The sequence below is a fragment of the Macrobrachium rosenbergii genome, chromosome 13, assembly GCF_040412425.1.
Source record: "Macrobrachium rosenbergii isolate ZJJX-2024 chromosome 13, ASM4041242v1, whole genome shotgun sequence".
NCBI lineage: Eukaryota > Metazoa > Arthropoda > Malacostraca > Decapoda > Palaemonidae > Macrobrachium > Macrobrachium rosenbergii.
This window is the reverse complement of record NC_089753.1, coordinates 20,303,616-20,317,323: the sequence shown is the minus strand read 5'-3', so window position 1 is coordinate 20,317,323 and position 13,708 is coordinate 20,303,616. Positions and strand designations below refer to the sequence as shown.

Sequence of the window (13,708 nt, the reverse complement as noted above, 5' to 3'; positions counted from 1 at the left end):
TACATGAAGAATAGAATGAATTTCTTCTTATTGCTTTGAGTGCAAAATTGTTGGTTCAGAGATTCTTCAGCAACAAAATATACACGGTACATATATATTTTTTTTGCTTCACAAGATATTTACTAAAGCTGCATTGACGTACCTTTAAAACAAAATTCTCTCTTTCATCTCTCAAGGCTAGAATTACGCTGCATAGAGAGAACTTGCAATTCTCTCTCTCTCTCCCTCTCTCTCTTTCTCATCATTTGCCACATAAACACAGCTAGAATTACGCTGCATAGAGAGAACAGGCAACTCTCTCCCTCTCTCTCTCTCTCTCTTGTGTCATTTGCCACGTAAACACAAGTATTCTTCAGTAACTCAGCTTTTGTCTTCATAAAGTTTACCTTTGTCCCGTCTTTTCTTTCCTATAAAACGTACAAAGCATTGTACTGTAGCTACCAGTCGGGCAACAGATAGGTAAAACTTTTAATGCCAAGTGATTGGCTACGATACTTCCTACCGTTCCAGACAATAGCGTTTCTTAATGATGGTATGTACCGTAAGCAAGTTAAATTGGTTACAAGTTAACAGCATTTCAGTTCAGTGCAGTATAAATACAGAACAGTATATATAAAATAAAAATATAAATGAAAAGTTTTTTATTTACCTTTGGTAAATAAAAAGGAAAACGGTACACGAGGAACGGAGGAACAGTAACTATCTTAAATCGTGGTCGAACATTACATATTTTAAATCAGCTGACCCTCTTCGGTGTCTGTCTTATCTGATATCCGGGTTAATGAGGTCAGGCTTAACAAGGGTTGACTGTACTGCAATTTTGTTGCAAGCGCAAATCAGACTGGATAATCCTATCTGAGGCAGTTATCATGACTCTGTGGTCACAGAACTTTTCCTAGTGTGTTTAGTTATATATTTACTGCTTGCTGAAATGAGGCAGTTCATGTGTTCTCATCAGTTACAATAGTATACTAAAACTCGAGTTCTCTATTCACAGAGTCATAGAGAACCTGCATTAGACTCTAAAACCTATTTGGGAAACCACTTGGTTCTCCCTTCTCCAAGCGCCAGCAAAACCCCAGCTGGAAGGAAGCAGCTTCTACCTACAGAGATTGCCATCTGATCCTCTCATTTAATGCTCAAATCAGACTAGTCACTATTATCATCTCCCAATGCCATGTGATGCATCAGTGCAATAACCCATACTACCATACAACCATTCATCCTCAAGCTTATCATCAGTAGGATAACAATACATTTACTGCAACTTTACTTCCTCAGCTGGTTGTTTTCCTACAACATTTATTTATGAATAAAACTGAATAATGCAATGTGGAATGCTAAAATGCTATCAGCATGTCCTGTCATTACAAAACTCAAAGCAAATGGAGAAAAAAGATGAAAAGAAATGGCAAATGTTTATGACGCAGCATGGTTTGGATTGCACCTGAGCAAATCTCAAGATTTCTTCTCTTTAATAAATAGCACAAGCCATTCCGAGCACTACAGCCTACATATCCTGGACTTTATCTTGTAAGGGCAAAGAATGATGGGAGATAATTTGCTGATTATGGTAAAAAGGATAAATCTACTACTTGAGGCTGATGGCCAAAAACCACTAACAACTGAAATGCAACACATAATTCATTAAATAAAAACCCCAATCAGTGCATCCACATCTAAAATTACACGTCATCATAAAACTAGAAATTTCCTTGTTTCACTTGTTCCTTTTCATTGCTTCAAATTACATATGTTAAAATTTTCAGTATTCATGAACTTACACAATCTAAGTTCACCAGTCAACATGCAGTATATACATAAAGCAAAGTACTGTACTGTATTCTATTGTCATATGAACACATATGCTTGTTCTTGAATATGATGATGACTCATATATACTAGGAATATCTGATTAATTGATGGGAGGCACTATTTCTTATTTACTGCATCAGGCTTCTTCCTTCATATCTTTCTCTGAGTCACAGAGGCTATCTTGTGAAGATTAAAGGCTTGTTAAGATTTTTAGATGCAAAATATTTATTGCATTGGTCATATCTGTTAACAATAATGACACCAAAGAATGCAATTAGCATTAGAATCAATAACCACAACATAGCCTTCTTCCCCTAAAGTATGGTATGCAAGGAAAATCCTCATGCTACAAGCAAAAACAAAAAATGAAGAGAATGGTTATCCTAGATGCAGGAATAAAACCCCAAATGTTTTCTGTTAAGAGAATCAAACCAATAAAGATAAGGTACAGTATGTATACACATCATTAAAAACATAGACCAATCATTCAAAACAAACCTTGCCAGGATTATTTTTTGGTGGTGGAGGTCTGGGAGGTGGTTTCTTTTTCTGGGATCCTACTCCGTTAGTGAGAGGCAGAGATGCAGACCTAGACATTCCATTATGATGAGACTTTTGGTGTCCAGTGTTTCCAAAATTCCCAAATGGCTGATGATTGTTTTCTACAACAGGCTGTATCACAAGTAGGTCATCATTCCTACACAAGTAAAAACAGAAACAAATTACTATCTGTTGGATAAGTTATGATTAATAAGGTCATAAAATAGAGCAAATTTTAAGGATAGGTTGCATGTTTCCTAGATAAACAAATCTAAAGTCTTTTATATGGATACATCTTCAATGATAGCTGGTCTGGTCACTGAAGCTTGATAACAAGGTAGCTGGTAGGCAAGTGGTGGAGCAATACCCACTCACCTGCCGGTAACCAAACATTTTACAATTTGGACAAATAGGGGGTAGGATAGAGGTGGGATCTAGATAAAAGACTTAGGGGTTGAACATCTAAGAGAGCTGCTTAATTTCTTTAAAATTTTTTATTTGTTCTTTCTTTCTTTAAATTTTCAGCTAAAAACTCCTATGGACAGAGTCACAGACTTAATCCCACAAGGGCTCCAAGGGGAAATCAGCCTGCAGAAGGACACAAGTTATTGGAAAAGGTGATAAATAAATATGAGGGAACAGATAATAAAACTGATACAGACACCTGAAATTTAAGAGATGTCAGGGATGAATTTACACTTAAATATTTGGATATCATGAGATTCCAAAACTGTTTTAGGCTAAATATTCCATATTACTGTTGTAACCAAGATAAAAATCCTATCAAACTGAGTGGTATAAACCTGATGCTTGCAAATGACACACTGTTTGCAGCAGCTGCCTGCTTAGTGTTAGAGGCAAAAACAGCTGGATCAGATCAAGTAAAGAATAGTGCAGAGGATGTTTGTTGTCATGGTACATTTTATGCAATAAACAAACTCACTTTACATCTATACTACGTCAACATCAAGATTGACTGATGACACAACGCAGTCCAAGAATTTGAAAAGAGAGTAAGCGCACCGAACAACAAAGAAGAAAACAGTTAAAACACCTGCATAAAACAGCTTCATCATGAAACATTCAAAAACATTTCCACAAGACACCAACTTTTTGAGAAACAGAGGAAGCAATATTACACATATGATTCTCAAAAGTCAATTTCTTATTAAAATCTTAAAAGTCCTTTATGTTTAAAATTGTACCATTTAAATGTAAATCAGGATGCAAATGCTAAAGTGTTCTGCACTGACTAACTATCATACTTTGAGCTTTAGAATGGTTAAGCTTCATGCCCCAAAGCCTACTCCACTCATGAATACATGCCAGATCTCTATTCAAGGATTCTGCAACCACAGACCAATGGCGCAGAGAAGGAACACCAGCTAGAAGAGTTGCATCACTGGCATATGCAATCAGTTTGTTCTCCTGACCTTGCCACATGTCACTAGAGTATAAAAAAAAATACCAAGGGTCAAAGAACACTACCTTGAAGAACACCTGAAATAACATTACTGTACTACAACTACTGTGCTGACCAACAAAACAGACCCTTAGGTTCTGCCTATTAAAAATTCATTTAAAACATTAAGAAAAAATCCAACAATTTGCAGTAATCTTAGCCTGTTCATGAGTGCTTTTTGATAAACAAGATCAAAGGACTTAGGATACACTACAATTTGAACCTACCGTGCATCATAAGTACCATGGCTTTTACAAAATCCACACTGTTATGCTGGTAGCAGGTTATTATCTTAAACAAACCTACTAAGATGTGTGAAGAGCAGCCTCTCAAAAACCTTAGACAAAACAGGAGTAACTGAAATTGGCCTATATTCTGAGGGGTAAGAGAGCAGACCTGGTCCCTTGGGTAATGCTGCAATGTTTCTCTTCCTCCAAACAGAAGGAAAACTTCCAAGTCCAGCTAACTTTCAGATAGTAGCAGACATCTTAGGAGCAAGAAATCAGCAGTCTATTTAAAAAGATAGAGAAAATCCCATTACGGGTCTACACAGCCACAACAGTCTAACCCCAGAAGTAAAGTTTTGGCTTCTCTAAATCTGGAGGCCATTGTACAAAACTTAGACTCTGGAAAGTATGACTGAGGCAACATCAAGGACTCACTACACTGTCTGCTCGCAAACACCTGAGCCAAAAGTTCTCCCTTCTGTTTAGGGCAATATACAGCTTCCCTGTCACCACCTACAAAGCAAAGCATGCTAGACCAACTCCAAGTAGTGATGATTTAGGGCAGACCACCACTTATGGTCATCACCACTGGAGAGTAAGATCTTTACGCCCCTCATTATAGGCTCTCTAAGCTCTCTCACAGAAAACATCCAGGATGCTCTTGATGGAGAACATCAGGTGTCTAGGAGCCACCCTAGCAACTCCTATCAGGCCATCCACCCATGAAGGAGACCCATGACACAGTTAAAGTGCTTTCTGACTCAGCATTCTGCATTTCCAAGGTAAAGGACCCTCCAAACTTACAAGATCTGCTTCCAACCAAGAAGAATCTTTGACCAAAACAGAGGGAGAGGATACAGCAAATTGCAGTCTGGGCCTAATGACGACATGAAGAATGAGGAGCTTAATCCTGAAAGGAATCACTAGACCAGCTCCTTGGATGGTTTAAAATTGAATTTAAAATACTGGAACCTGGAAACATGAACAAAGTGCCAAAAACCATAAAGGAGCAGTGGTCTAAACAGTACAAAAAACAACAATACTTCCAATAGTGATATGTAAGGGCAACAAAAAATTTTTAACTAGGATAAGAACTGACAGCTTATGACACTAATTCACTCAACCCAAGATGCATGTAATAACTGTGACCTTCAAGGAACCACAAAAACACTAAATTACAGAGCTGCCCTTCAACAACACTAACAAAACAGTTATGGATGACACAAGAGCAATTCACAACTGAGCATGAAAGAGCAAAGCAACTTATCTTTGATATACCTCTGGATATCATCCCAGTAACTTAATTTTCTGAACTATGATCTCAAAACAAAAATCTACACAAATACACATATGGACAAGGTTGCAGAGCAATTCACAGAAATCAAGTAACAGAGCAGAGTTAGTACTGATCCTCTGTTTAGCTGATTGTGAAATATGTACCCACAAAAGCTGCAGCCAGTAATCTGTCTGATAAGTCCTGATAAATTTGAAACAAAAAGGATTGTTTAAACTAGCCAATTGCAAAACAAAGGGATACAAGTGATAGAATGATAATGGTTCACCTAGCATCACCCAATCAATTCTACTTTAAAATAAGATAAAAAGTGAACAGCACACCATAATTTCCTCAATAATACTATAATACCAATACAGTAAACTGGATGGCAATTTCCGTCAAAAGTGATTGGCACAGGTCCACATGCACAATATCACACCAAAGTGTAAATTACGGATACAGTAATCAGAAAATTAAGATATTTCCCAGAACTGCACACAAAATATATCTTGGATATATCTCAATTTATCCATAACCATTCAAGTGTAAAAGTGTTAGGTAAGAATACAGCAAAAACAACTTGACAAGCATAGTAAAATGGAGTCATACATAAGAAAAATGAAAAATAAAAACACATGAGGGGGGGAACTAAAGCAAAAGATAGAAAATACATAAAAGCAAGCATACTCATAAGTATGTTGAGAATGGGTCACTTTTGTCCACAAAATAAACAGGTAAAATATGCGCCAACGTTTTTTCAGCACCATCAAGTTTTCTTTCAGGGGTCTCGGTATAATGCTGTATGATCCTCGGCCCATGAAACTTTAACCATGTCCCAGTGGTGGCCTGTCCTATATTGTTGTCAGACACAATTATGGCTAACTTTAACCTTAAACAAAATAAAAACTACTGAGGCTAGAGGGCTGCAATTTAGTATGTTTGATGATTGGAAGGTGGATGATCTACATGACAATTTGCAGCCCTCTAGCCTCAGTAGTTTTCAAGATCTGAGGGCAGAGAGAAAAAGTGCGGACGGGCAGACAAAGCCGGCACAATAGTTTTCTTTTACAGAAAACTAAAACTTGAACAAAATAAGCTATAATACTGTAGATTCCTAAATCTCGAATATGCTTCAGATTTGGAAAACTATAATCAGCATACTAGCAGAAGCATTTGGCCTCTCTCTTGAACAAAAACACAGAATATTTAAAAATAAAGTTAAAATAATTAAGTTAAAAGAAGATTACAACATCTCTTAAACATATGATACGCATCAACGTTCATACCTTGCCCACTGGTGTACTGCAGGAGAGAAACTGACAAGCCTCTAGTACAAGTCTTTAATGAATGTTTATGGCAAATGACAAAAAGGAGAGCTCCCTACAATGCTTCAAGTCATAATTATCAGTCAGATAAAAGGAAACCATTGCTTTCAATAAGAACAAACTCAACATTCCAACCAAAGAACTGAGATAAAACCATGTGGCATTAATGCTACATCAAACAGATTTCAGTACGTTATTTGACATTCTGTTCTCGCTGTTTATGTTATGGCAAGTACAAAACTCACAGGATTTGAAACAGAAAAATGAGAATATATGGAAATGCAAAAAAAAATTAATTAGAACAGTTAATAAACACCCAAATTTTAAAGAGAACTACTGTATACCCAAAAGGATACAGACTCAGTTAACAGAGGACAAACACTGGAATAAATACCCTAAATTTTGTAAAGGGAATAGAAAAAGGTGGTCTACCATGGGCTAAAAGGAGAGTAAAACTTTTCATACATTAATGTTTGAACTAATACAAAAAAGCTTCATACAAAACAGACCTTTATCCAAGTAAAGCTTAGTTGTAAAATAAATTGCACTGAAATCATAAAAGCATACACAAAAATCTACCCTCTGTATGGCAGTTATTATCTAGGTAATAAATATTACATTGAACATATAAAAATAAAACTTTTTACTCACCTCATATATATTCTTAAAAATCAAAGTCATGCAAAAAAGAAAGTCATAAAAATATTACTAAAATAACAAGTTTCATTGGACCAAAAGACTAAAAATGGTATCAAAATCATAAAATGACAAAAACAAAAAATTGTAATTACATTTTTAAAGCAAAAATTTTTAATGTTAAAATAAAGTACATAATTTTTTGGTGTATGGACCTTTCTTTAACAAAAGGTCTTAACAGCAGTGGTGAACAACAACAAACAGCCTGTCATTCATACAAACCAAGTGAGCCTGAGGGGTTGGGGAGAAGAATACACCCTATTTGATTAGTAGATTTATATGAAAAAATATTTGGGTTATAAATGAACAATTCTTTACAATAAGAGATGTTTTTCAGTTCATCTAACTGGCCCTCCAATAGCATCAGCCTGAAAGACTAACATCTCAAGTGTGCATGCCCCTTCTTCCCATTAGGTCTCTTCTTCCGAGGCAACATCAACCTTGAAAAGTGTGGGGAACAGTAAGATATAGAATTCTTGGAGATTGGGAGATTTTTATAGTTGGCACGAAGGAAGAGGCAAGAGGGAGAAGATCTGATTGAACCATGCCTCCCTGTAGACCAAGTCTTAGGTACACGCTCTTGAGCTAACAAAAATCATACTCATGACAAATGACTATAGGAGACATTGTGACAAGCAATGAAGCTCACTAAAAAGCTTAGAAGGATACAAGGAGGACATGTAATACCGTTTTTTGAGGGTTAAGTTAGATGAGGTATTCACTACAGGTTCATAGTAAGGCTGAACAGTACCCAAGCCAAATCACAACATAGAAGTCTAACCATAGCTCTTGGGATCAAGAGAGCAACAATGAAGGAAACTGGTCAAAATGTCTTGATCATACCTAAATCCATAAAATGGAAAATGAAAACCTTGGAGAGAGCTAAACTGCAACCCTTAACAGTTGAATTAAGATAGCTTTTGACATTCCTCAGAAAAATGAAGACATCTGCAAAACCAGAAACGGAGGCTTTGAGTGGAAGAGTACCGCACTCATTGCACCATGCAACAAACTCTCCTCAATAACCCTTTTAAAAAGAATTGGTAGTTTTAGAAGGGGTGATAAGAGATGCTGCAGTGACTTGTAAAAGCTCCTCTCTTGGAAACTAGACTAGGTGTTCTCCAAGAGTGAAAATAATGCAATTCTGGATGGCCATAAAATCAGAGAAAGTGAAAGTCTGGCTATTATTATTATTATATTACTCAGAAGATGAAACCTTTTCATATGGAACAAGCCCACCAGGGCCACTGACTTGAAATTCAAGCTTCCAAAGAATATGGTGATTATTAGGGAGCAGTAAGAGGAAATAAGGGAAATACAAAAGGAAGAGATCTGGTCCACTGGTACAGTGGTTAGTGTTGTGGCATGTCACTCAGATGTTGCGGGTTTGCGTCTCCCCCAGGGGCGATGAAAAATCACTGGCTCTGTACTGTATTATGATCAGTTACTGCTCCAGTGTGGGGTCTGCAGTGGGAGGTTGAAACCAACAATCTTTGGAAGCTTAATTTCAAGTCAATGGCCCGTGTGTTTGTTCCATGTGAACAGGTTTCACCTACTGAAATAACAATAACTTGAAAAATCAAATTAATAAAATAATTAAGAAGGCTACTTTTAGAGGGAAGTCCTCTGGGATAATCCACCACAAGATCCAAATCTGAAAAACCACTCCTGCTATAGCCAAAAGAAAGGTGACAATTATCAGAGATGAACAATGTTCAAAATTTCACTAATACCAAACCTGAGGGCCCAACACAGAAAAAGCAGACACTGAGGTCATCCCAGACCTGGAGCATCGAGCTCAACTAACAAGGTAAACAGATACAACAAGGGCATCCCCTACACTTGCCAAAGGACATAGCAGACGTCCATCTGCATAGACTGCTCAAAGGGAAGAATCTGATGACCCCTCCTGAGTGTCCACCAATACACTGAGAATTTCCAGAATAAACCGAGGTATTATGGTGACCTTGAGCTCCTCTGCCGAGAAAAAACCATGACTGCCAAGTAGACGACAAAGACTTTGACCTCAGTCCCACCTGATTCTGCATGCAAGCGATGGCGATAGTATTGTCAGAGATGACACTGGCACAGCTTTCTGACAAGGCAGTCATGAATGCTTGGGGGCCTACAAAGACAGCTCATCACTACAATTACTATACCAGGTATAATACTCTACTAAATCAATGTTAATAAAAAATATTGTACCACAGAGAGAGAGAGAGAGAGAGAGAGAGAGAGAGAGAGAGAGAGAGAGAGAGAGAGAGAGAGAGAGAGAGAGAGAGAGAGAGAGAGAGATAATTAGTGTGAAATGTTTCTTATGCTAAAACAGCAACGCGCAAAGGTATTTAAGTCTTCTTTTCATATTGTATGAATTTTGTGTATATCAGTTACATTTTTGTCAGGCTATATTGTACAGTACTGTATACTACTGTGTTTTTAAAATTCATTTTACAGACATATCTCTGACACTAAATAAATGACTTAATATTTTACACTGAATGATAATTACAAAATGGACAACGTAAACTTGTTGCAGGGCTTATCCTTCCCTCCACAACAACAAAGCTTGCATTTAGCCTACATGCTTCAAAGCACTTAGAACAAAGAGCAAGCATTTGCAGCATTCACTGCACTTATTTCTTACTTAAGACCTTACTGGTGTGTACAAAAGCACTTTCAGACTAATTATGTGAAGTGCACACATCAAAATAGTACCCCAAAGTGAACAAAGAACGCGCAAAGTTACCAGTACAACTGTATCACTCAAAAGGTACAATACATCCTCATGCAAACACAGCCAGAATTACAATGGCATCTTTTTATGGACTTGCTGTCCATTATAAGCAATGCAAGTTGGCACCAACATATCTTGTAGGGTATACAGTATATGTATTAATCTTTGGTATTTATCAGGCTGGGCAGACCCTCAACTGTTTGCTAAGCTGAGTTGCCACTGCATTTTATAGGCATCTTGCCTTTCAACTATAAAGCATGCTCCTGATCTTCTGTTTTAAGTCTTATATATGTCAAGAAATCAAAAATTTTTCATCAGTTTGTATTTTTCCTAATATACAAACCTGAGGGCATTGGACAGGTCGATATTGTACTCGGCTAGCACTCTGCTAGGCCCGCGTTCGATTCTCCAACCGGCCAATGAAAATTTAGAGGAAGTTATTTCTGGTGATAGAAATTCATTTCTTGCTATAATGTGGTTCAGATTCCACAATAAGCTGTAGGTCCCATTGCTAGGTAATCAATTGGTTCTTAGACACGTAAAATAAAGTCTAATCCTTTGGGCCAGCCCTAGGAGAGCTGTTAATCAGCTCAGTGGTCTGGTTAAACTAAGGTATCCTTTTTTTTACATTAGAAAAATTCTCCTGCGCAGCTGGAATAATGGTTATGAAAAAATTCTGCGTAATACAATCAAGGTACGGTGGAGTAACACACAGCGTCATCCAATGGGACCAACAGTGGGAGGAGTCTCATCTTGCTTGCCCCCAAGAACAACAGTCTCCACTGACATGTCAACTCCTGTTTTCTTTCCATTACTACCTGGCAATTTTTAGCACTGCCAACAGACAAGCTACTCTTCCACAGAGTAACAGATGAAGTAACTGATGATTGTAGTGACTGTAATGATTTTAGTAACACTGACAGAGACATGTTAGAATCATCCAATTCACAGCTCCAAGTCGTCACATTATGAAAGCAATGGTAATAATCCCTTTGCCAAGTGACTTGCTTATCACGGGTCATGCAAAAGGGCTATCTATTTTAACCACGAATCCAGCACAAAATTTACATTTTAATTTACAGACCCTGTAGAATATTTGCTAAGTTTTTATAATATTACACATTATAAACTAACAGGTTTGCTTTGCAATATCTGGATCAAAACCACAAACTTTGCCTCAAAATTCTCCTACACAAAGATGGTATGTGAGAGGAAATAAAATAGTGTTTATTTACGTGCCTTTTTTATTTAAAAGGTGGTGTAACCAGTGGATTGTAATAAATTGTGTAATAATTTTGCTCTGTCATCTAAAATTGTTTTTGCACTCATGGATGCTATTTCAAATAAAGATTATGCCTCTATACTGACAGAATTTTCTTACAAGGTTATTCTAGCCCTTAACATAGGATATAAAATAAAAATTTTACAGCATATGACTAATAGCATCAAAACTATGTACTTTAGTGTGTTGTTATAAATTTTTCTAAAAAACTGATGTTTTGGCATCACTTACACTGAGCATAAGTGATTCTTAACAGGTTAATACTTTCTATTGTAAATAGTTCAAGGTATATAGCTAATAAAATATTCCTACAAACCAAGTTCCTGAAAGATTACTGTTTATTCAAGGCTTACAAGAAATACTGTATTCCAAAGTTACAAATTTACTAACAATAAAGAAATCAAATCTGACAATGGAATAATGTGTAACATAAAAGAGAAGGTCAAAATTTATACTAAAAGTTAAAAATGTCAAAACAAAGACCACAAGGAAAAGAGACAACTGGCAGACTTCTTGTACAGTACAGTATTTAGATAAAAAAAAAAAAAATTACATCCAAATGGTCAGACATCCTTGCAACAGAGATTTACAGCAAGTTATGGTATACACACCAGAATGCTAGGACAAAAATGAGTAGCATAAAACCAAGGGGTTTTATAAGAGGAAAAGTTAATTATAAATACCGTGGCTGCGGTCTTGGAGGTGGAGGAGCTCGTCTGACGGGACGAATGTCTGAAAAATTAGGAAAAGTACACTAAAAACCAAGTAATGATATATGACAGTAAGCATCACACACTTCCTATATATGTATATAACATTGTGACATCAGAACTACACCTCCTCTCAAGCCTATGTTGACTCCCAACCAAAGGATAAACTGCCCTTTCAAAATGTTGTTGTAGAAAGTTTGTAAAATTGCTAAGAAAGTGAGATTAAGGAAGGTCATTGGATTATGTGGTAAAGTAATCACACTTTCCATTTCTATTACCCTGAATGTGATGGGAACATTTAATCTTCTAACAAGAGGTCAAAAGCAATGCTTTTCAAAATTCCATTTAAGGGTTAAAATATATATAAACAATGGAAGTTAGAAAGAACTAAAACATTTTAAACTCTTTTAGAAAGAACTAAAACATTTTAAACTCTTTTCTATATGTAGGTATGGCATGGGACAACATGAATCTAAAGTGTGTCAAAATTTCTTGTGGCTTTCTTGTTATGTTGGAGTTCCCACAAAGCCTTCCATAATTTGTACTGTATTTGGTTAGTACTGTACATTATTCTGTACTGTTACCATAAATAAACATAATGAAAAAGTACCCATCAAAATGGATAAATGGCACCTTTTCCAATGTAATAGACAATAACAACAAAGCAGAACTCAACAGCCTTGAAACCATGGTCCTAGTAACATTGTGATGCATCAGCCTATAGTATGGCTGCTCCAACCTTAGAAGCCTGCGTCTCAAAACATTACTTATATAACATCACTTACTTCTCCTTAGTTTTCCACTAATTTCATTCAAATTTCACTCAAGAAAGACCTAAACCTGCCCAACTGATGACATAAGATGTTTGCTTTTATATCTGGATGGATCAATTACAGTTATTAAGATTATACTTTGTGTCTGAAGGTCATCTCAAGGACACTGTGCTGTACCAATTTAATTCATGAAAAGCAATCAACATTGGGAGTAGGCATTTTAAATTCTTTGTCTGAAAGAGGGCAATAAAAAAAAAAAGGGTCACAAATGGACTTCTTATGCTAAAACTGATGTACAGTATTGTACATGATAACCTTTATTCCTGGTATATAAATATTACAGTCATATCCCAATAAATATTTCTGGTTAAGACAGAAGATGAATGAATAAATCTGGCATTATAACAGCAGTGGTCACTGAGGCCATTAAGAGAAAGCAGCATGTCTAGACCCTTCACCTTGAGATTTTCTTTATGTAAATCTCTCTCATTGCAACTGGGTAGGACTTTAAATTAACTTGTCATAACTCCCCTTCAATAACATTTTCTAAAGAAGCATATTTCTAGCGATGTATAATTAATATGGGCCAAAGAATGAAGGTCTAGATGGCTGGCCCAATTTTTATTTTTTTTCTTAAAAACACATAATCTCAGGAAATTTACTTAAGAGAAAACAGAAGATGAAATCTGCAAAACAAAAACGTGAACTTAAATCTGGCATTTCTCAGATGACTTACATAGAGATCTAAAAGATAGGAATATCTGAGGCCATTATCAGAACAGCAATATTTACTCGTTTTCCGTTATGGACAGGGCTTATTATTGCATCATCACCTTTAATTTCACACATTCATATTGTATTTCACGGT

General features: G+C 36.4%; 1 protein-coding gene across 2 annotated transcripts in view; it reads right to left on the bottom strand.

Moving 5' to 3' along the window:
• LOC136844965 (SH3 domain-containing protein 19-like) overlaps window positions 1–13,708 on the bottom strand; it is a 54,016-nt gene that overhangs the window by 33,926 nt on the left and 6,382 nt on the right. For both annotated transcript variants that reach the window (XM_067114411.1, XM_067114412.1), the window contains exons 2-3: window positions 12,041–12,089; window positions 2,314–2,512 (exon numbers count right to left, since the gene is read on the bottom strand). In XM_067114411.1, coding sequence (XP_066970512.1) covers window positions 2,314–2,512; window positions 12,041–12,089 — 248 coding nt within the window. The remainder of the gene's footprint in view (window positions 1–2,313; window positions 2,513–12,040; window positions 12,090–13,708) is intronic.